The following is a 23,603-nucleotide window of genomic DNA, read 5'->3' as shown; positions in this document are numbered from 1 at the left end:
ATAGGACAATGGTGAATAGTAAATATACGCGTGGTAAGATCTGAACAAGCTCTCTTCCTTGAAAGTCTTTAAATTTTCAGGCACTTGGAATCAACTTTTCTCTAGTTGCTAAGCCAAATTTTCAGCAGTAGTTCCTGTACAGAAATAATATTCTCACTGTTTGGTATTATTTAGCCCAAAGAAATAGGGACTTGAAAGCTGAAAAACAGAGCCATGGTGGCGCAGTGGTTAGAATGCAGAACTGAAGAAGCTTCTAAGACTAAGATGAGAAGCGAAATTCTTCAAAGAAGAACAAGAAATTCTAGTTGCCTTTTGAAAATGCACCTTTGGAACAACCATGACCTGGATGACTGAGCCTCCCTAGACATTTGATTAGAATGCAATATTGCAAGCTAATTCACTGCCGACTGCCAAGAGTTCAATCCTGACTAGTTGACTCAGCCTTCCATCCTTCTGAGGGCGTATAAAATGAGGACCTAGATTGTTAAGTCAATATGCTGACATTTATAAACCGCTCAGAAAATGCTATACATATATAAGTGGTATATAAGATAGATGCAGCGGTATATAAATCTAAGGACTATTGCTGTTGAAACACTTACACCAAATCCAAGAATGAAAACCTCCCAGCTGGAAGCAGGGAGGCGGGGGGATGATGATGAGATACTTTATAGATGACATAATTAAAGTATTTAAGGGCAGCCATCAGTTTAATAGTGTGTATTTTGTAAACCGCTTTGCCATGTTTATAAAGGGGAGAAATAGAAAAATAGATTGAACTAAAATGATTTTGCTTCTATTTTCCATTTGGGGTGTTTACTGTATACTGCTATAAATGCAGCTGTGTTCTGAAAGCAACTTATTTGGGCATTTCCTTCTTGCAGCCCGTTGCATCCTCTTCCTTATCATCTGGCTGATAACCGGAGGAAGACATCACTTCTGGTTCCTACCCAACCTGACTGCTGACGTCGGCTTCATTGACTCGTTCCGGCCCCTCTACACCCACGAATACAAAGGACCAAAGGCTGACTCAAAGAAAGAGGAGCGACTAGAACCCAAAAAGCAGACAAAATCTGACAGTGAGGAGAAATCTGATAGTGAGAAAAAGGAAGACGAGGATGTCAAAGCTGATGCCCAGGGAGGCTTTGGATCGGAAGGTTCTGGAGGCGAGCGGAATTCGGATACGGACAGTGACAGGCGGGAAGATGACCGGTCGCAGCACAGTAGCGGCAATGGGAATGATTTTGAAATGATCACAAAAGAGGAGCTTGACCAGCAGACTGATGAAGGGGATTGTGAAGAAGAAGAGGAAGAAGAAGAGGAGGAGGAGGAGGAGGAGCAAGAAACTAGACCTTTACATGAACAGTCATAATTCAGCTATCATTTGGGACTGAATCTTGTGCAGAAACAATTGGATTTTCTATGTTGGCTGGTGCACTCTTTTAACAGCGATTTCTCCCCGTTTGCGAAAGTATACAGCTTAGCCAAACATCTTTATAAAATAGTTCATAATTTGATTTGCAAACTAAAGGAAACTATTAACTTGTTTATCGGTTTTAAATAATGTATGCTTATCAACAGATTCGCAAGTGTAGCAACTCTGTCTAGAGGAGTCATCAAACATATAGAGGAATATAGCTCTCTTATTAGTTTGGTATTGCATGTTTTGAGTGAGTAAACATTTCTGCAATAGTAATTTAACACAGTAATTTTGAATGAGAAACTCTCCATTTATTCTCAGCCGATTCATCAGATTGGTACTTACAACAGACTTTATTCAGTTCCTTCTACTCTTTAACTGCTATTAATCTTCGTAAAGCTGTAAGACTTTAGAATGTTTTCGTTCAAGAAGATAACTTTTTTGCTTAAGACCAACAAATTATTACTGTTGACTTGGCTGTAGATTTTTAAGACTCTTTTTAATTGTGTGCAACCAACTTAGGAAATCCAGTCTGTTCTGTCCATTTGGTTTGGAACGCATCATCTCCAGCGGGTTAAAAATAAAAGCAAACAAAGCAGCATAATTTAGAGATTATAGCTGTTGATTTGACCTGCCCCATCATAGTGCAAGACATGTATTCTGTACATAACATAAAAATAAAGCAAACCCCTATTTTACCCGTTAGTTTATTATTTGGAAGTTTTATCCAGTTTTCAATTTGTATAATTAAAAGCCATTTCAGAATGTATGTATGTTAGGACAATTTCAAGAATGGGTGAGAGTGGCATCCAACAGCAAGCAGCTCCTGTGCCAACATTCCATGTATTCAAGTTTAACTAAGCGGATTCTAATTTCTCAAAAGCAGACAGTGCAGCTCGGTGTAATGCCTTAATGTTAATCTTTTCTTTCTGTCTTGAAACAACAGAGTACTGTATTTGATGAGTTGACACTGCCATGAAAGTGTGTTCACCAGAAGAATAGGTTTTAAGATTAAAAAAACAACAAAAGATATAACCAAGACCAAATAATTTCTTGAAATCTTGAAGGAGCTCGATTGGCCTCTTTCTCTTGCACATATTTTATTTGACTGACTTGGGAGACCATTGTGTGTTTAGTTCTATAAACATTTTTAAAGTTAAGGCTCTATAGCATTCCTCTGAATCACTGAATTTCAGCCTGAAACTGAAATTATGAATACAGATTCAGTACTTTCCTATCAAACTGTCAGGCAATAATGTTAGTTATTTGCTTGCCTTTTCAGCGGTTGACTTAACAGATCTCTCTCTCTCTCCTTTTTCCCACTAAACTGCTTCCTCCCCCTCCCCTCCCCATCAACAGTGTTCAGACTGAAGATGTTAATTTTTCTGATTGTGCAAATATATACATTTTGTGTGTGCATTGATAAAAACCATTCACAAATGTGGTCTGGTTTTCTTATTACCTCTTTTTTTTTCATCCAACATCTGGGAAAAGAAATATTTTTCATAATTCTTACTCACCTTGGTAGCATTTTTATGACACTCGTGTATTCTGGTTACTTGTCTTAGTGCTATTTATAGATTTCCCATCTGAAAACCCCAACTCTGCCCCTAGGCTGCTGTTTAAAAACACTTATATAAGACATGTACTTTCTGTCTCTATATATCCGCTCAGTGTAGGCAGAAGAAATTCACAGCAGTGACGACGGCTGCTTATTCAGTGTTCCCAACTACTGTTATTTGCATAATCGTTTTCCTCGTGACTTACTAAGAAAGCTGATGGAAGTGCTTGCAAAACCTGTTCACATTCTGTGTTTTAACAAGACCTCTAAGTATTTGCTAGAGGGGAGATGCCAAGCAATTCATACCTTTATCCTTCAATCAGAACTTTTCTTGCTTGGAAATACAGACTGTTCTTTAACAAGTGCTCTGGATTGTAAAAGTACTCTTTGACTTGCGCGTATTGGCCAGCTGAAGTTATGACAAAGGGAACTTGCTACTCGGATCCAATGTTCCAATGATGGTTTAAACCCACCCAACCCCATTATTAGTCACATCACTGCACTTCTGGCACTTGACAACATGGCAGTATTTATAGCCATTTGCAACATCCGACCGTCACATGACCACATTTTACAATTCTTCTTGTGGCATATCTGTCATCGGACTTTGGCGATCATGTTGGTGATCCTATTCTTAATAAAAACCACACGAAAAAGGGCTGCTTTGTCCAAACCAAACCCTTAAATTTTGAAGCCATGATGTTCTTCTATTGCCTGGACCTCATTTGCCTTCAATCTTTCTCTGGGGGATTAAGTGAAGGATGCCATATTTTTCCGGGTGTCGCATCACACGTCCAAAATATAATAACTTTCGCTTTTTAGTGGCTTTGGTGATTTCCTTTCCCAGGTGGCTTATCACCACCTCCATTTGTGATTTTGTCAACCCAACTTAAACGTAACAGCCGCCTGTAAATCCACATTTCAAATGTTTCTAGTTTCTTCAAGTGGCTTTTTTGTAAAAGACCAACTCTCCATTCCGCAATTTACGATAGACTTGCAGAAAACCAGCCCTTCATTTTCAGCAGAACTGCTCCCCAGCGAACAACGGGTTTGCTTCGCGGCCCAGCATGTTCACCCTTATGACTGATGCAAGACCCCAAAATTGGGTCGGCCATATGATCCACCCATTGTGTGACCATTATTGCAACCTGTAATTCTCAAGGCCTACCTATCATTCTCGTCAAACCTTTGCAGTTCTGCACATACAAATATTTTGGCTCTGTGTTAAATCATGAATGGAAACTACACCATCCAGTCAATGAGAGTGGTGACAAAGCTGTAGCACAGTCCCACAACATATCCAGACTGAAATTGTTCCTAAGATGTTTCCTTGTAAACATCAAATGTTACAGCTGAAGCATTTGCCTATACAGGTAGTTCTAAGTTCACTTAGTGACTAAAGTTACTAAAAAAGGGACACGGCCATTTTTCAGAGTTATGACCATTGCAGGATCCCCATGGTCATTCAGATGCTTGACAACCGGTTCATATTTATGACAGGTGCAGTGTCCCAGGGTCACGTGATCCCTTTGGGCGACCTCCTGGCAAGCAAAGTCCATGGAGAAGCCAGATTCATTTAACAACCAGTTTACTAGTTTAATAGCTGCAGTGATTCACTTAACAAACCGGGCAAGAAAAGTTGTAAAATGGGGCAAAAATCACTTAAAAATTTCTCACTTGGCAACATAAATTTTGGGCGCAGTTGTGGCCTTAGGTTGAGGACCACCTGTAGTTGAGAATGATAAAACAAGTACAATTCAACTTCTGGAAGTAGAAAGCAATGTCCGTATGTCACATCAGGGGAGCAAAACTTTCACAACTCTTTTAAAAAAAAATATTTTCTTAGATATAATGGAAGGGCATTAATTCACATGAACCTGGCAGTTATATTTGTTTCCTCAATTTAGCCTGAATAGTTGAAAATAGCTTTTCAACTGCAAGACCTCTGTAGCTCCTGCTGTACATTTAATGTAGCATATAGGTAAGGTAAAAAGTTCCCCTTGCACATCTGTACTAGTCATTCCCAACTCTAGGGGGCAGTGCTCATCTCTGTTTCAAAGCTGAAGAGCCAGCGCTGTCCGAAGTTGTCTCCGTAGTCGTGGCCGGCATGACTAAACTCCAAAGGCCCATAGAACACTATTACCTTGCCACCAAAGGTGGTTCCTATTTTTCTACTTGCATTTTTACGTGCTTTCGAACTGCTAGGTTGGCAGAAGCTGGGACAAGTAACGTGGCGCTAGGGATTCGAACTGCAGACCTTTCTGATCGACAAGCTCGGTGTCTTTCCCACTGAGCCACCCCATCTTTTAATGTCGCATACACTCTGTCTTTTAAACAACTGGAACAGTAACAGATCCATTGAATTCCTCGTCTTAACAAACACATTTTGTAATTTTTATTTTGCTCTGTTGGGACCAACCTATAAAGTGTAACATCTGTCTATTTTTCTCGGATGCATTTCACAAGAGGCTGCCGGCACTTCTCTTATTTTTGTGGTGGTATCTAAATGTTTCCCAATTCGTAAAGACTCCTGCCTGCATCCATTTTAGAGCAAGAATAGAGCATGAATATCCACATTCATGCATATGGACATGTAGAATTGTGATGTTTTTTTGTTCCTTGAGGGCAGTGTTTCTTAACAACTTTAATATGTGAGGACTTTAACTCCGAGGATTTCCCAGCCCTGGGGAACTCAGGTTAATATTGGTGGGTTTATTAAATGAGCACATATCCTCATTTTTGGCAGTGGCTGCTATCTTCAAAGAGGCATCTTCCCATTGCATCTCACAACATGAGGATGGCTCTCAGTGAGCTAAAAGGTAAAGGTTCCCCCGCACATATCCTGTCCACATTATATCATGAATAAATAAAGTACACCTTTCGTAACTCACTTCTCAACTTGGACCCTTCTGTGTGTGCTGGATGAGAGGAATTCTAATGCAGGATATCCGAACAGCTCCGGATCAGAGAGAAAAAACTGATCACGAAGTCGGAGGGTCTGAGGCTGAGAAAGAACATTTAAATGTTAATGGATTACTGTAATGCTTTTTCTGTGGGGCTGCCCTTGAAGATCATTTGGAAGCTGCAGTAGGTGTCAAAGTTCCTACTGACAAACCCAACCCAGAAAGCACTGTTGAGACGATCCAATCTCTTAATGCAAAACTTTATTGAGTACATCATTTCAGCACAGAACGAAAGCAAAACCAGCTCTGGCTAATTCCCGCACAGTTCGATATAATTAAAGTATAGAATCCTGCCTCCCTTCTATTAGTGCAGAGTCCATTGTCCAATTAAGTGTCACAATATTGTTGCGAGAACATGTCTTGGAAGTTTGGCCAACACCTGCTGCAGTGACCTTGGTTCTCAGGGGCTGATTGCTTGATGTTTAAAACTCACATTCCCCTTCCCGCTCCCCCACCCCCCCAAGTTGGTTGGCAAGCTGAGAAACAGCAAAAGTGAAAGCAACATGAATACACTTTGAAGCTTGACGTGGGTGCAAAATGAGGCAAACCACGCAATTATGCAATGCTCCTCGACCTGCACCCATTACATCTCTGCCTACAGGCAGGTGTTGGCCAGTGACTGCAATTTACTACAGTTTTTGCCAGAAACTTGTGTTTACTTCCAGTTTCCAGCCAAAGCCAGCCCACGGTGAACAAGGGCTTCATTTAATGACTGCAATGTTCACATAACAACCATTGCAAAAAAAAAAGGTCAGGAAAAACAGCTCTGGTGATATTAAATTAGCTTTACAACCGTCACAATTTACAACTGTAATGGCTAGGCTCAATCACAGTTGTAAGTTGAGAACTACTTGTACCACGTGCAGATTAGAGGAGGGATCATCCTGTTTCTTAATTTCCATCTCTCTTCTCTTGGTATCATATATCTTGTAAAATTCCAGCTGTTTTCCCCGAGATGCCAAAGAGAGAGACTTGAGACGAGGCTTGCAAAAAAGTATCAGCTTTTATTTATGGCCGTAGTAAAGGCTGGGTGACAAAACTATATTCAAAGCATACAAACAAATGCATGTAAGGAATAGCCACCCCCTGCAAGAGGGGCTCAGAGTATTATATACATTTTAGGCAGATATGTTGGGAGAAATGTCCTTCTGGGTTCGGCTCCAAGTGGGGAAAAAAGACACTGGAGACATGGAGGCTGCTTGGAAAGATGGTTTAATGGTGGACAGGACCACATGGCCTGAGTCCTGAACAGAAAAGGTGATCACATGCTTCAATGTTGGTGGAGAAGAAGAGAAGGGAAGAGAAGGGCTGAAGAAAGGCTTGCAGGGATTTTTATAATCTGTTCTGCCCCACCTATCTGTTTCCTGTTCCTGTGTAAGAAATGTATTCTGATTGGTTGCCAGACTCACATGGGCCCATGCAAGGGCAACCCTCTAGGCTGCTGAGTTTTGAATCCAGGTTTGATTGAGTTTAGATGCCATGTGGTCAGTTGAGTAAAAGGCAATATTATTCTGCCTTCATTGCCATCCCCCCTGGAGCTGAAGGGGAGAACTCTTTATTATGTAAAGTGGACTAGCTTGGCCTTCTTAATGGCCCATTGATAAAGTGGGGATGGGCTGGAAGCTGTAGGAATTTACTTTGTGTAAAATGTGTTTCTCCCTTTTTCACATCCAGGAAAATATAATATTCTGCCTTTTCAATATTTCCTAGGATATTTCATTTTTCTGGGAGAGGGCTAGGTGATAACTTCCTACAGATAGAAACAAAGTTTATCCAATCAGAGACAAAGATTCATTACCAAAGTGATCTTTAAAGCGTTCTTTTGTTCAAGCTCCTGTCTCTGTCTACCTTATCTATGGAGTTTTCCTATAGCCTTGTGTAGGGGGTGGCTGCTCCCCTTTGCCAAGTTGTTTTTTGGCAGAATGCTTTAAGGATTTATGAGCCAGGAAAACTCCCTAGTTAGGTTCCTTTATCTATGCAGCCTGTGTATCAGTTTCTTCTATGTTTTCAAAAATGTCCCTAGCTTTGAAGCCAAGAATGGAAGCGAGACACAGCAGTGAGATAACATTTGCAGTCCAGTATTAAGGTTACAATTTGCTAGGCTAAAAAACAACTAATTTCTGACAGTAGACAATAATATAAGCAAAAGCAAATATTGATTCATCTTGATTCCTATACTCCTTCAATCTGAAAAAGTTAAAACGGAAATAACCACTCTTTTAGGACTGTTTGTCTATGATAATTACCTACAATCTTGTTTCCAGCTGTTCTGTAAAGTTCTTTGTCCTTCTGATAGTCACAGATAAAGGTTCCAGTCTGTCATTCATGCTCATCCCTGCTTTCATCTCATTATTTCCAGTAAACTATGTTTGCTGATGCTTAGTAAATAAGCATCAAACTATTTTCTTTCTTTTTTTGTTAGCTTGAACTGAGAAGCATGTGTGCTTGATCTGATTTGGATATAGGAATATGCTGGGAATGTGTGAGTGCAAGCTAACCTCCAAATTACCCATAGTAATTTTCCAACACATTGGATTGTTGTTTTTGTTGCTCTTGTTCCTCCTCTCTGCTGTTGGATTTCCTTTCTCATTTTCCTTCCAGCCTTTGTGGTTGGCTGCAAATTAATTATAGAAAGCCCACAAGAGCCTGAAGAAGATGATGTGGGTTCAAAAGTCTTCAACCTCCTGAGTCCCCAAGCAATAATAAAAAATTAAAGCACTTCTCAAATTCACCTACTTCCTTCCACTTTCTTGGCTTGTTTGTCTAATTCAACTTAAGCAACACATGACTCCAAAGCATTTCTGAGTAGCTCATAATATAATAAGTATACAAAATACAATGCAAAACCAACAAGATGGGATCCCGTTGCTGCATACAAAAACTCATTCAACGAGGGATTGCATCCAGCTCAACCCAAGGCTTGGAAGAACAATCAGGTCTTCAAGGCATTCAGGAATGTCAACAGGGTGGGAAGCATTATGGAATTTAGGAGGATCTCATTCCAGAAGGCTGATGCTGCAACAGGAAACGGGTATACTTCGTGGGTACCAATAGATGGCTCTGTTTCATCAAAGGAACCAGGAACGTGCCAGCCTTGCTGGCACCTTCTGACCAGACTGAGGGACATAGAGAGTCCTTCAGAAAAAAATATCGCCCTGTGCCATGTAGGCAGGGGTGAAATCCAGCAGGTTCTGACAGGTTCTGGAGAACCAGTAGCAGAAATTTTGAGTAGTTCGGAGAACCAGCAAATACCACCTCTGGCTGGTCCCAGAGTAGAAAGGGAATGGAGATTTTGCAGTATCTTTCCCCTGCCACGCTCACAGAACCAATAGTAAAAAAAATTGAATTTCACCACTGCATGTAGGGCTTTATAGGTTTTAAATTGCACTGGCAATCAGACTGGAAACCAGTGAAGTTGACAAAATTGTGCTCAGTGGATTTTAATTTTGTGCGTGTGTGTGTGTGTGTGTGTGTGTGTGTGTGTGTGTAGGAAGTTATCACCTAGCCCTCTCCCAGAAAAATGAAATATCCTAGGAAATATTGATAAGGCAGAATATTATATTTTCCTGGATGTGAAAAAGGGAGAAACACATTTTAAACACTAAATTCCTACAGCTTCCTGCCCATCCCCACTTTGTCAATGGGCCATTAAGAAGGCCAAGCTAGTCCACTTTACATAATAAAGAGTTCTCCTCTTCAGCTGTGATGGGATTAAGGCAGGATAATAAGCCTTTACTCAACTGACCACATGGCATCTGAACTCAATCAAACCTGAATTCAAAACAGCCTAGAGGGTTGCCCCTGCATGGGCCCATGTGAGTCTGGCAACCAATCAGAATACATTTCTTACACAGGAACAGGAAACAGATAGGTGGGGCAGAACAGATTATAAAAATCCCTGCAAGCCCTTCTTCAGTCCTTCTCTTCCCTTCTCTTCTCTTCTCCACCAACATTGAAGCATGTGATCACCTTTGATGTTCAGGGCTCAGGCCATGTGGTCCTGTCCACCATTAAAACCATCTTTCCAAGCAGCTTCCATGTCTCCAGTGTCTTTTTCCCCACTTGGAGCCGAACCCAGAAGGACATTTCTCCCAACATGTGTAAATCTGGAAGTGAAATATCTTTTCAGGTTTATTTGGGTTGTATGAAGAAGGCAGCCAAGTAAAATCCTATCTGAATTTTCAGTTTGATCCATGTTTAATACCAGTTGATTCACTTTTAAATCATTTGGGATTTCTGGTCTAGTTTGATTCTGACTTTCTGAACTAAAACTCTAAATGGGATTGATTTGATTTGGAAATGGATGATTCTGGTTGGTGAATTTTTAAAATGCTTTCTTTCCTTTCCTTTCCTTTCCTTTAATTTATGTAAGATGCCCAGAATAACTTTTGAAATTGGACAATCTTCTAAATAATGATAACAATAACCACAACTACCACCACAACAACAAAATTCAGGGAGGAAAGGGCATACATATAAAAATCTGAAATGGTTTTGGAGGTAGCCCATTTGATTTAAAGCTTCAATTCGGAAAGGTGAGTTGATGGGGAGATTTAGTTGAATTAGACCGGGAACCAGAAAGACATTCGTATCTGCCAGAACACTATGTCTCAATGATAGTGTCATTCATAATGGGTGTTGGGAAGGAAATAATATTTAAATTATGTGACTTAACATACACACAACTTTTCTGATAGAATCTGGATTCCATGCATCACATTCCGTAGGCCTGTGTGACTGTCCAGAGCCAGAATAGAATAGAATTCTTTATTGGCCAAGTGTGGACACAAGAGGAATTTGTCTTTGGTGTATATGCTCTCAATGTACATAAAGAGACAAGATACATTCATCAAGAATCATAATGTACAACACTTCATGATAGTCATAGGGTACAAAAAAGCAATCAGGAAACAATATCAATATAAATCGTAAGGATACAAGCAACAAAGTTACAGTCCTGCAGTCATAAGTGGGAGGAAATGGGTGATAGTAAGGAAGGAGGGAAGACAGGCCCTGAATCGGGAAGACAGGCCCTGAATCTTGGTTCAGACTTTGGTTCATTATAACATTGCAAAAGACTGGTCAAGGAAAAAGATATTTGCAGACAGAGGCAGGGTGAGATCAATGAGGCATAACATTTATATTTTTATCTGTATGTTCAGACAGACCATGAGGGGTGTATCCTGTTATCTGTCTAGGACAGGGGATAGTCCCGTGTTTGTCTCGCAGATGTTAAATGTTCCTTGACGTATTTTTATTCTCGGCTCTTTCTGTACTTTTCCATTTCTCCTTTTATCAATTTAGCAAATGTATGCCTGCGTATATGCTTACGTCAAAATGACTATATAAGATTGTTGTTTGAGACTGTTTGGGGTTCAAACCCCCTTATGCTATTTTAGCTGTTTGAACCTGCGCAATAAACTTTCTTGCATTGCAAAGAGCTGGTCTTTGAGTCCTCAATTTCCACAACAACAGGAACGATGAGAAGACTGATAGTAATAGTAATGCAGCCTTAATGAATAGTTTGACAGTGTTGAGGGAAGTGTTTGTTTAGCAGAATGATGGCGTTCTGGAAAAAGCTGTTCTTGTGTCTAGTTGTCTTGGTGTTCAGTGCTCTATAGCTTCATGGCCCCTTTTTGACTTGTGCAGTGTACAGGTCCTCAATGGAAGGCAAGTTGGTAGTAATTGTTTTTTTCTGCAGTTCTGATTCTCCTCTGAAGTCTGTGTCTGTCTTGTTGGGTTGCAGAACCAAACCAGACAGTTATGGAGGTGCAGGTGACAGACTCAATAATTCCTCTGCAAAACTGTATCAGCATCTCCTTGGGCAGTTTGAGCTTCCTGAGTTGATGCAGAAAGAACATTCCTTGTTGTGCGTTTTTGATGACATTTTTTATGTTAGGTGTCCATTTTAGAAAAATTCAGTTTTTGTTAAAAAAAAATTCTTGCTCTTTATTTTCCTTTTTTTGGGCTCTTTCTGCCTTCACATTCCTCAAAGGATCGTGTCATTGTCCTTATCAGAGAACGCTACCAGATCAGCTGGGGTTTAGAGTTACCTTTTCTTTCTTGTTGCAGATAGATGATTTTTAGAAAGTTTTGCACACTTAGTTCTTACCTAACTCTTACCAGTTAAGGACGGAAGAGTGAGGACTATAATATTTTAGTAGTGAACCCACCTTCTAAGAGGGCCATCCTCTGCCAGGGATGCAATTGTTTTGTTGCCTTTTGCTTGCAAATAATCACATGCCTTTGTTTTTCCGAAGTGTATAAAAGCAATGCTAACTTGTGTACTGGAGGCTTTCAATTTATGATTTATTCACATAAAGCTTTAAACCTTTCCTTATTTGAGGGGGCTTTGGTTTCTTGGAAATGTTCAGAAACAAAAATATTGAAGGAATTCTGACTTTTTTTTGGTTTCCCAAATGCTGTTAATTCCTTCTTTATTTTTGCTTGTTTTCTTATTTCCTTCTTTATCCTTTTTTCCTCTTTCAAAGCTGCGTCCTCTACAGGATTTAGTTGAGATCTATATTTGTCTATTTGTTCTTTATATTTATCCCATTCAGGTTTCACAATTGCTTCATAATGGTTTTTTTCATGTTGTGGTAATTCCCTCCAGATATGCCCTATTTCTTTCATCAGCTGCTGATTGTTCAGTTCTGGATATTTTTTCTTGTAAAAGTCACACTGTTTATTTAGAAAAGTAAGGTATGATGATTGAGGACGCTTTGGACAACTGTCAGAACTAAAATATTTTGAAAAACATTTTTCCAGTGAAGGAGTGGCAGTATATCTGAGGACGCCGCGTGGCTCAGACACGGATACCGAGGCTATCAGACGAGCGAGCAGCATTACCGCCATCGCGCTCTTTTCCCCTCAGGCGACCCTCGCGCCTCAGCCCTCCCACCCACCCCCCAAAGCTCCTGAAAGCACACCTCTTTGTGCTGCACAGAATAGACAGATTGCAGTTTTCTGACCTTGTGTGGTAACTGGCCACTTCACACAAAGGAAAAATAAAGCCAGTATTTAGCTGGCACAGCTTATGGTTTGGCCAACAGTTGCATTCTATTCTATTCCATTCTCCTTCTTTTCCTGGATAGCTGGCCCTCAGTCCCGCATTGCTCTCCTCTCCACACATCTCTGTGCATATAAGCATCTGGGACAGGCCCCAGTTGTTCTTTCCGCCTCAGCGTGAGTAGATGGGCCCTGCTCTGCATCTGGCTCTGAGACCTCCTGCTCCTCAGAGCCTTCCGCAGGCCCCAATGCTAACCCAGGCACCCGCTCCATCTCCTCTACTCACGCTGAGGCGGAAAGACAGCTGTTTCCGGGGCCTGAGCTAAGCGAGAAAGAAGAACATCTGGCTTTATTTTTCCTTTGTGTGAAGTGGCCAAAAACACATAATTTCCAAGAACTGGTCATTGCACTGTGCAAACTGTTTTCTTGGGAGAGGAAAAAAAAATACTTTGGAACAATTTCTGCTGAAATTGCACAGTGCAACGCCCAGGTGTATTCAGGAGATCTGCAAAATAATATTTTTCAGTGAATCCTGAATAATAAAACACAACTTATTCACCATATTTGTTATAACAGTTCTTGGAAATTATGTGTTTTTGTCCTGAATGTTTTAGGAACAAGAAGAGTAGGCTATGGCTTGTGGGCTATATAGGATTCCCAGACTCAAATCTCTTCGAGCACCCTGGGATCATGCAACTGGAAAAGATTATAGCTAATTTTTTTGACAGTGTGTTGTTAGTGACATCGTTTGATAATAAGGATGGGAACATGTGCATCAAACATCTACTGCTCTATCTGGGTTTTGACTTGTTTTATTTATTTCATAAGAAACTATCTGTTTAGAAAAAAAAGAACTAGCATTTATATGTTCTCAAATGTTACTTCGATTATGAACTGATGAAAAGTTGACACTCATAATTCTGTTCCATAATTCTTCTACCTTTTGCTGAAGGAACTCCAGACTAAATCATACATGACCATTCCCTCCTAAATATAGAAACTAATAATCTTTACATGTTAAGGGTAAAGGTTCCCCTCACACATATGTGCTAGTCGTTCCTGACTCTAGGGGATGGTACTCACCTCCGTTTCAAAGCCGAAGAGCCAGCGCTGTCCGAAAACATCTCCGTGGTCATGTGGCCAGCATGACTAAAGGGCAAAGGTGCATGGAACGCTGTTACCTTCCCACCAAAGGTGATTCCTATTTTCCTATTTGCATTTTTACATGCTTTAGAACTCCTAGGTTGGCAGACGCTGGGACAAGTAACGGGAGCTCACTCTGTTACATGACACTAGGGATTCGAACCGCCGAACTGTCGATCTTTCTGATTGGCAAGCTCAGTATCTTAGCCACTGAGTCACCGTGTCCCCCTCTTTACATGTTAGGTAACAATAAATAACAAAATCACTTTCCAGAATGCTTCAGAGATTTCTCATAAAATCAGAGAGAAGCTTTTAGACACTCAGAGTGCCACAAAATGGACAGTTTTTTTCCATTCATGCTTTGAATATTATGCTGGATGGTTTTCAGGTTGAAGTTTTACTGGCCCCAAAAGATATAGTTCCCCGAATCTATTACGTTTTATGAGCGCTCTTAGTCTTGGATATATTTGTAAATTTGCCACATGTCCATTCATTTTTGTTTTACGATTGCTGTAGTCTTCCGTACACATAATAAATGGTGCGTCCATACTGTAAGTAAAAATTATTTGTTTGTAATAAAAGACCGAGAGAATTAATGAAGAATGCAAGTGAGGTTATGAGGGGTTCTGAACGTGGAACAAATCTTTCATTAGTGTCAAAAGAGGATTTGAGGAGGGAAAGGAAACATGGAAGAAAAAGAAATAATTGAAAGGGAGTAAAGAAGAATGCTCCTGAGGAGGAAAGCTATGGCAAATCTAGACAGCATACTAAAAAGCAGAGACATCACCCTGCCAAAAAAAGTGCGTATAGTCAAGGCTATGGGTTTCCCAGTTGCAATGTATGGCTGTGAAAGTTGGACCATAAGAAAAGCTGAGCGCCAAGAATTGAGGCCTTCAAAATATGGTGCTGGAGAAGACTCCTGCGAGTCCCTTGGAGTGCAAAGTGATCAAACCAGTCAGTCCTAGAAGAGATCAACCCTAACTGCTCTTTAGAAGGCCAGATCCTGAAGATGAAGCTCAAATACTTTGGCCACCTAATGAGAAGGAAGGACTCACTGGAGAAGAGCCTAATGTTGGGAAAAAGAAGGGGCAAAAGAAGATAGGGACGACAGAGAATGAGGTGGCTGGATGGAGTCATTGAAGCAGTTGGTGTGAGCTTAAATGGATTCCAGAGGATGATAGAGAACAGGAGGGCCTGGAGGAACAATGTCCATGTGGTCGCGATGGGTTGGACACGACTTCGCAACTAACAACAAAAAGAAGAATAACTGCAGAAATATTAAACTCTCAAAATAAATGAATACAAAGTGGAGAAAAAGAATTGTCAGAAGCAAAAAGAGGTCCAATCCCAAACTGGGAGCTAAGAATGACATTGGGTAGTTATTTGAAGAGGAGATGGTTCTTATTTTCAAGAGCATAGGACAGAAACCAGCTTTCAAAAAGGTAGGACTACATCCTCAGGGATCTATCACCAGAAGTATATATAAGGACAAGCAAGCTTTGAGGTTTAGATGTGCAGATTGAAGTTCTCCTGTCCTTGGCTTTGCTCATGAGGTAGGTATTGGATGCGTATATTAGAATGTTGTCCTAAGGACATGTGAAGTCCAGGATGGAAGATACCTCTCAGATATGTAAATTCCTTCCTAGGTGTGGATTTATTGTGAGGGGGTCTGGGTTTGAATTATGATTTTCCCACCCCCTTATCGTGAAAGGATTCTGTTCCTTTGATGAAGCCAGTGAGATGCTCATAATCCATTTCAGCCCAAGTGTCAACGTGGGCTGAAAAAGTTTATGTGGTTTCTTCCTATCTTTATTTTAAAGTTGCCAGTGTATCCGAGGTGATTGGGGAATGTGTGACTTACAGTAGCTTGGGTGTGTATCATAGGAGCTTTTACTTTCCACCAGATAAGAGGACACAAAAGCTGTTTAGAACCAAGTGACAGTTTTGTTGCCGACTGTGATAGAAGCATGGGATGAAATTATAATGGGAAGCATGAAAAAAAGAAGCAGGGGAGTGATGACATGAAAGGTGATAAACATAAAAACATAATGCTTATAAGGTAATGGTTAGACAAGAAAAAGTTATTTATTTATAGGTAAAGGTTCCCCTCGCACATATATGCTAGTCATTCCCAACTCTAGGGAGCGGTGCTGATCTCCGTTTCAAAGCCGAAGAGCCAGTGCTGTCCAAAGTCATCTCCGTAGTCATCTGGCCGGCATGACTAAACACCGAAAGCGCATGGAATGCTGTTAGGTGGTCCTTATTTTTCTACTTGCATTTTTACGTGCTTTCGAACTGCTAGGTTGGCAGACGCTGGGACAAGTAACGGGAGCTCACTCCGTTACACGACGCTAGGGATTCGAACCACCGAACTGTCGATCTTTCTGATCGACAAGCTCAGTATCTTAGCCACTGAGTCATCGTGTCCCCCTCTTTACATGTTAGGTAACAATAAATAACAATATCACTTTCCAGAATGCTTCAGAGATTTCTCATAAAATCAGAGAGAAGCTTTTAGACACTCAGAGTGCCACAAAATGGACAGTTTTTTTTTTCATTCATGCCTTCAATATTATACTGGATGGTTTTCAGGTTGAAGTTTTACTAGCCCAAAAAGATATAGTTTCCCAAATCTATTACATTTTATGAGCGCTCTTAGACTTGGATATTTTTGTAAAGTTGCCACATGGGATTCGAACCGCTGAATTGCTGACCTTTTCATCGACAAGCTCAGTGTCTTAGCCACCTTTATTATTTTGATAAACAACTCAAGATGGCAAACCTGTCAAATACTCTTTCCTCGTCCTATTTTTCCTATGCCAACCACCCTGTGAGGTGAGTTGGGCTGAGTGTGACTGGTCCAAAATCATCCAGCTGTCTTTCATGCCTGAGGTAGGACTAGAACTCACAGGCTCTCAGTTTCCTAACTATTAGACCAAACTGGCTGCATTTTGCAATGTGTACTAAGAGAAGAGAAGAGCAAGGAGGAGGAGGAGTTCAGGGCAAAAAAAGAACAAAAATATTGAGCAAGAGATAAGAGTCCTGGTTTGTAAGTAGCAAATTTTGTTTCATTTTGTTTATTGACAACAAAATGATATCCAGATGGCAAACCAAACAACATGACTTGAGACAGCCTACATCAGATAACCCTGCTTCTGACATAAAGCAGAAACAAATGGGTGGAAGTTGCTTTTTTTTCGTGAATGCATTCTTGTCTTCAAGAAATGGATTTGTCTTGGAAATGTCGCCATACTAAATCAAGAAGCAGGCATTTAACACCATCCCACCACAAATCAATTTGATAAATGGGAACTATTTCATCTATTGCTCTACAACCAGTGACGTGCAGTCAAGTGAGGCAAGTGAGGCGCAGCCTCACCGCTCTCATCATGAAAAGAAAAAAAAATGTAAAAGGAAAAAGCTGAGCTAGTTGCTGCCTCACCGTGGATGACTCTGCTTAACTGTTAAAAAAAGCCTCTTAAAAAGCACCCTCTACTATGAGGCAGGAGAACTGCATGCCTCCTCTAGTCTGACTTTAGGCGTTTTATGATCACTCGAGCAGAGTTAAGCAAGGGTTAAAACCCTAAAAATTCCTGATGTAGGTGAGGCACGCAGTTCTCCTGCCTCATAGTAGAGGGCGCTTTTTTAGAGGCTTTTTTAAACAGTTAAGCAGAGTCATCCACGGAAGCCAGGCAAAGAGCCATGCTGTAGCACACACACTTTCCACCAGCCTCTTTCTTTTGGAAGGCTTGGATCGGCTCCCCTTCGGCTTCTCTGCCTCTCCTCTCACCCCAGCCTGCCGGCAGGAGGTGAGTTGGTGGGCTTTATTGCGTTCCAGGCATTTCTCACCCAGACAGCAGGCTGCATTTGCAATGGTGGAGGTGTTTGGGGAAGGCAGCAGGGGAATGGGGGGGATGGCAGAGGAGCTGCTTTCAAGCCACTGGAAAAGATATCCAATCCAACTTTTGTGTATGTGTGTGTTTGTTTGAGAGTGAGTGAGAGAGGGAAGGGGGTAGGAGAGATAGTCCAATCCAACTTGTGTGTGTGTGTGTGTGTGTGTTTGAGAGAGGGGGAGGAAGGGAGAGAGAAACAAATGCTGTCATTTTAAATCGGAACTGAGCATGCCTGGCTGTGGAATTCTGGGAGTTGAAGTCCACAAGTCTAAAAATATTTGAAACCCACCACTGTGTCAGTGCCTCACCAGCCATAAACCTCACCGCACATCATTGTCTATACCCGTATATAACCTATGGCACATGTGTCACAGATCCCTCTCTACGGGCATGCAAGCTGTTGCCCAATTCAGATCCATTGCTCATGCACACACGTGTTCCTCTGGCCAGCTGATTGTTGGATCTTTCCCATGCATGCGCAGGGGACAAGAGGCATGCAGTCCCCCCCCCATTTTTGCTCCCAGGAGGCTGCAGAGAGGCCAACTAGGTCGAAAACAGAGTGCAGGGGGGTGCACACAGTGACGTGCGGTGAGGTTTATGGCTGATGAGGCTGGTGACGTCATCAGGAAGGCGGGGAATGGGACCACGTGTGCTGGAGGCTGAGGCTGCGTCATCCAGGAGCGCCAACAACATTTCTGCCTCCGCAGCTCCTGGGTGCGGACGGACGGATGTATATACTATTATTTCATGAAGAGAGGTGAGGCTCTGCCTCCCCTGCCTCCCCTGACCGCACGTCCCTGGGTGCACATATGCATGCACAGGAGAGCAGGGGGCACGGGTGGTGGTGGTTGTATGAACGTTGCATTAGGGGTGCTGGTGCTTCCGGCACACAATGACAAAAAGGTTAGCCATCACTGCTCTTTACCACTGGCAGAGCAGCTCCAGACTCTGGTTCTAGAGCAGTTTTTTCCCCCCAAATTTAAACCACTTTAAGATCTGTGGATTTCAACTCCCAGAATTCCCCAGCCAGCAAGTTTGAAAAGCGCCATTCTAGAACACTGGCTTGTTCCAAGCAATAAGCCATGGTGAATTTGAAGCCACAGTTCAACCAGTCTTTTCTTCAAAATACGACTACAGTTTAGTGATGCTTGCAGCCAATCCATTTTCTAGTTTCAGGCCCTCTTGCCTCTCTCCTCTTCTTGATCCCATGTCAGGAAGACTTTTGAGGGAAATTGTGGTTTGGCATGTTTGCGCAGCTCCTTCTTATAAGGACCAAGGCTTGAGGAGATGGGGGTGCAGCCAGTACATTGTTCCAGGGCCCATGGAGCTCAAAGGGAGCCGATTAAGGGGAAATTAAAAAAAATTACAAAACCAAATTTTTAAAAAGAAAAATAATATTGATATACTTCATACTCTATACTTTATGTGTATAGCAAAACTGCCTTGCAATCTTGTTTGACCTAACCTTTATTCATCTGAAACTCAGCGAGCAGTTATTTATGTAATTTATTGAATTTTAATTTCATTACTTACAATATAATACAATAGCAGAGTTGGAAGGGACCTTGGAGGTCTTCTAGTCCAACCCCCTGCCTAGGCAGGAAACCGTATACCGTTTCAGACAGATGGCTATCCAACATCTTCTTAAAGACTTCCAGTGTTGGGGCATTCACAACTTCTGGAGGCAAGCTGTTCCACTGATTAATTGTTCTCATTGTCAGGAAATTTCTCCTCAGTTCTAAGTTGCTTCTCTCCTTGATTAGTTTCCACTCATTGCTTCTTGTTCTACCCTCAGGTGCCTTGGAGAATAGTTTGACTCCCTCTTCTTTGTGGCAACCCTTGAGATATTGCAACACTGCTATCATGTCTCCCCTAGTCCTTCTTACCATTAAACTAGACATACCCAATTCCTGCAATCATTTTTTATATATATTTAGCCTCGAGTCCCCTAATCATCTTTGTTGCTCTTCTCTGCACTCTTTCTAGAGTCTCCACATCTTTTCTACATCGTGGCGACCAAAACTGAATGCTGTATTCCAAGTGTGGCCTTACCAAGGCATTATAAAGTGGTATTACTTATCTATTTATTTAAGTTTGCTTACTTGTTTATTTATTTAAGTTTGCAAGTTTAGGGTTAGGGTTAAATCTGGAGCTCAAAAATTCAAGGAAAAACAGAAATGTGTGTCCATGTGTAGGTGAGGGGGATCATATTAGTCTTGTTCCAGCACTTAATAATCCTCTCGCCTGTAAGGACCACTTGGATCTTTTTGTAGTTGTTGTCCAGCCCAAAGTCTGACAAACCGACCTAGCATGAAGTAAGAAAGGGTGTGGTCCTTTCCCTTTTTCCGTGGAATCAAGATACAAGAAATTTTTGCTTGTTTGCAGGATTGCAGCAAGTACATGTTGCTCCATCGGCATAGTGTGGCTGGTGGAAATGAAGATAACTGCAGATTTTAAAACTATTTCTGAGAATTGGGGAACTTGAAATGCTGTGGCAACCGAGAAGTACCCTTGCCCTGACTGTAGAGACAACTGGGGACGATAAGATTTCAACATTACAGTTAGACTTTAACTTACAAACACAATTGAGGCCAGAACTTCTCTCTCTAAGCAATGTGGTCCTTAAGTGAGTTATGCCCAATTGTATAAACATTTTTATCATGGTGATTAAGCAAATCCAAGTTCCTCCATTGCCTGTCCCTGGGAAGGTTGCAAATGGTGATCATGTGCTCTCAAGGGCACTACAACTATTATGGTGTGCTTGTTGCGAAGCACCAATGTTTTGATCCTATGAGGGGACACTGTACCCGTAAGTGCAAGAATCAGTCATTAACATTTTTTTCAGGGCCGTTGTAACTTTGAACAGTCATGAAACAAATGGCTGTAATCCAAGGACTACCTGATCAGGTTACTAGGATTGGAATCAAACATCTGTGAAGCAGAGGTGGGATTCAATTTTTTTTCACTACCCGTTCTGTGAGCATGGCTTGATGGGCATGGCAGGGAAACAGTACTGCAAAATCCCCATTCCCTCTTCACTACTGGGGGGAGGATACTACAAAATCTCCATTTCCACCCCACTCCTGGGGGAGGGATACTCTAAAATCCCCATTCCCTCTGCATCCCACTAATCTGCTTTCCAGCTCCTTTCTCCTGGGCAGGGCAACAGAAGAAGACTCAGCTGGGACTCAGGAGGCAGCGTGTGAGAAAAATATCCCAGATATATTTCCTACATATCAAAGAACTGGTCAAGGAGACGATGGTCAACCAAAAGCAACTATTTTATTACACTTGCACAAGTGGATTCCCATACAAATGAGAATAACTACAAGGTACATAGGTGCACCTTAAATACACAAAGTGACGTATCATATGCGTCATAACTTGGATACAAAAATACAGTTGCGTACAATGTGAAAAGTAGATGGAAATTCCCCAAATGTTCCGAAAACATACATGTTCAGAAGCCCCAAAGGATCTCGCTTTCCCAGAACTATCCAATAAGATCATTTCCAGAAGAGAATAGCTGACACCGCGAAGGTACGACATGTGATCTTGGTGCTCCGAAATCGCAGTCGATATTTCTGCAACTGGATGGTGCTTTCAGACCTAAACTGTCCCGCAGAGGTGGTGATTGAGAAGGGCACCTCCTGCTGATCTCAGGGACATCGCAAAGTCCCTGAAAGATCCAGGAATAGCCTTTTTTCCAGCGACAGAAATGCAGCTAATGAAGCTGCTGAAGTTGGGACAGCTCCTGAATGGGAAGAAAGCGAAAAAAGAAAGTGTGTCGAATTGGTGACGAAATTTTTATTATTAGAAAAAGAGGCAATTAAAATTGAAGATAGAAGACTCTAAGTGGCAAAATTAATCTACATTAAACTTAGTGTGTTATCCTGTTTCTATTTTTTTTCCATGGATGGATTTTTTTGCAAAAGCTCCCTATTTTTTAAACTGAATAAATTAATTTTTTCTTCTTCTTTTTTCACTTTTGCTTACACCTATGGATTAAAATTTTCCTTCTTTTTTTATAATGCTTGATTGGATTGATTGGATTGTTTTTGATCTCCATTTAAGGGTTTTCTTTCTTTCTTAAGCTTGGAATATAAAGAAGAAAATAAGAAGGATTATAAAGAGAGTTGAAACAACAGGAGGAAAAGCAGTTACACTGCCACTTAGAGGCTGGAGGCTGGATACATTGTTTTTTCTTCTTTCTCTTTGATCACTTGAGATTCAAGGTTCTTTCAGTTTGTTTACTGAGAGTGATAGTAGGAAGAGCACAAGTTGTTTATACAGGTGCTTTTTGGGAGTTCTATCACTAGCTATTGGAGGGAAGACAACATTTTGACTTGAAAGATAACAAATGAACCTGTTTAAAGTTTATTAAAATAGCCTTGGATCCTATAGTGGCAGTACCTGCAAAATTGGAAGAATGTGCAGCAGGAAAAAGAAACTGTAACATTGCATATGATTATGTTTGAAATTCAAAATCTATTAGTTGTGACAGAGAGAATTGAAAAGAGATTGGGGAATATGGAATACAAAACAGAAAAATTTGATAAAAAAATAGAGGATGTTTATCAAATGAAGAATGTGGAGGACAGAATTCAAAAATGGAAGAAAAAAATGAGCAAAGAGATAAGAAAACTGTGAATACTGACAACTAAGTGAGCGTAGTTGGTAATGGCAAGAGCGGAATATGGAAAGGGGAGATAGATGGATTGGAACTCTACCCCAGACTTCAAAGCACAGAAGAAGAAAAGAGAGAAAAATTGATGGAGATAAGGAGAGAAATCTTGACAGAAGCACCAGTGATAACCAAAGATAAGCTGATGGAAAGAGCAAATGCTGGGTTTTGAGCTTTTATGAGATACAAAAGGAACAACATGTTGTGAAGAGACGTTCATACAAGATTTATTAAGAAAGTAACTAGAATATTAATGCTACAAATGGCAAGAGATATAAGTCTGCACTATTACTGGAAAGATACAGGTTGATGCAATGAAAATTTATAATAAAAACTAAGCTAAATTTAGTTTACCAGTAGTATGCATAAAATGAAGTGACAATAGCTATAGTTAAATAATGATTAATAATGATAACAATACATATAAATATATTAGTTTGATAATATGAAATTTTATATAAACAACACATGGAGAATACGAGAGGAGATTTAAAAGCTTTATCTAGAATATGTTATAAAGATGTGATTGGATGATTTTAAGATGATTTAATAGAATCTTATCATATAATCCTATTCTAGATTTTGAATATTATATATAAAAGGATATAAAAACAATTATAGTCAAATTAAGGTTGAGATATAATAATTGTGATATGCATGAATATATGTGAATTTAAAATATGCGATTTGATAGGAAAAGCTATGGAAGAGATGCATGGAAATACTGTAACCAACTGACACTTTCTACAATTTGTAATGGAAGATGGCTTTTTTCCCCTCTTTCTTCAAAAATAAATTCTTTTGTAGACAGCATCTCTTCCTCCCCCCCCCCCATATACCAAGGTCATCCAAATTTTCCATCATAATACCCACTCACCTTTATAGTCCAAGAAACTAGGAGGGATCCCTATTGAGATTTTGCCATGTTCCT

General features: G+C 40.7%; 3 protein-coding genes across 5 annotated transcripts in view; 1 reads left to right on the top strand and 2 right to left on the bottom strand.

The window, feature by feature from the left end:
• Positions 1–2,118, top strand: part of SEC62 (SEC62 homolog, preprotein translocation factor) — a 30,209-nt gene extending 28,091 nt beyond the window's left edge. The window contains exon 8 of the mRNA XM_081955868.1: positions 885–2,118. Within this exon, the coding sequence (XP_081811994.1) occupies positions 885–1,372 (488 nt within the window). The 3' untranslated portion in view covers positions 1,373–2,118. The remainder of the gene's footprint in view (positions 1–884) is intronic.
• Positions 1–23,603, bottom strand: part of PHC3 (polyhomeotic homolog 3) — a 395,745-nt gene that overhangs the window by 239,491 nt on the left and 132,651 nt on the right. Inside the window, exon 16 of one of the 3 annotated variants that reach the window (XR_014175582.1) lies at positions 5,588–5,599. The exons of 1 other annotated variant lie outside the window; for it this stretch is intronic. The gene's annotated coding sequence lies outside the window, so the exon portion shown is untranslated. Of the gene's footprint in view, positions 1–5,587; positions 5,600–18,064; positions 18,308–23,603 lie in introns of those variants that run through there. One more of the 3 variants, XR_014175583.1, reaches the window with a different exon arrangement.
• Positions 12,251–12,845, bottom strand: LOC309393546 (transcription factor A, mitochondrial-like). The gene has a single exon (XM_081955873.1). It carries the CDS (start codon positions 12,797–12,799, stop codon positions 12,254–12,256), a length of 546 nt encoding a protein of 181 aa, XP_081811999.1. The 5' UTR covers positions 12,800–12,845; the 3' UTR covers positions 12,251–12,253.

Source organism: Natrix helvetica (assembly GCF_964273705.1).
Source record: "Natrix helvetica genome assembly, chromosome: 5".
Classification (NCBI taxonomy): Eukaryota; Metazoa; Chordata; class Lepidosauria; order Squamata; family Natricidae; genus Natrix; species Natrix helvetica.
This window is presented reverse-complemented; position numbering and strand designations above follow the sequence as displayed.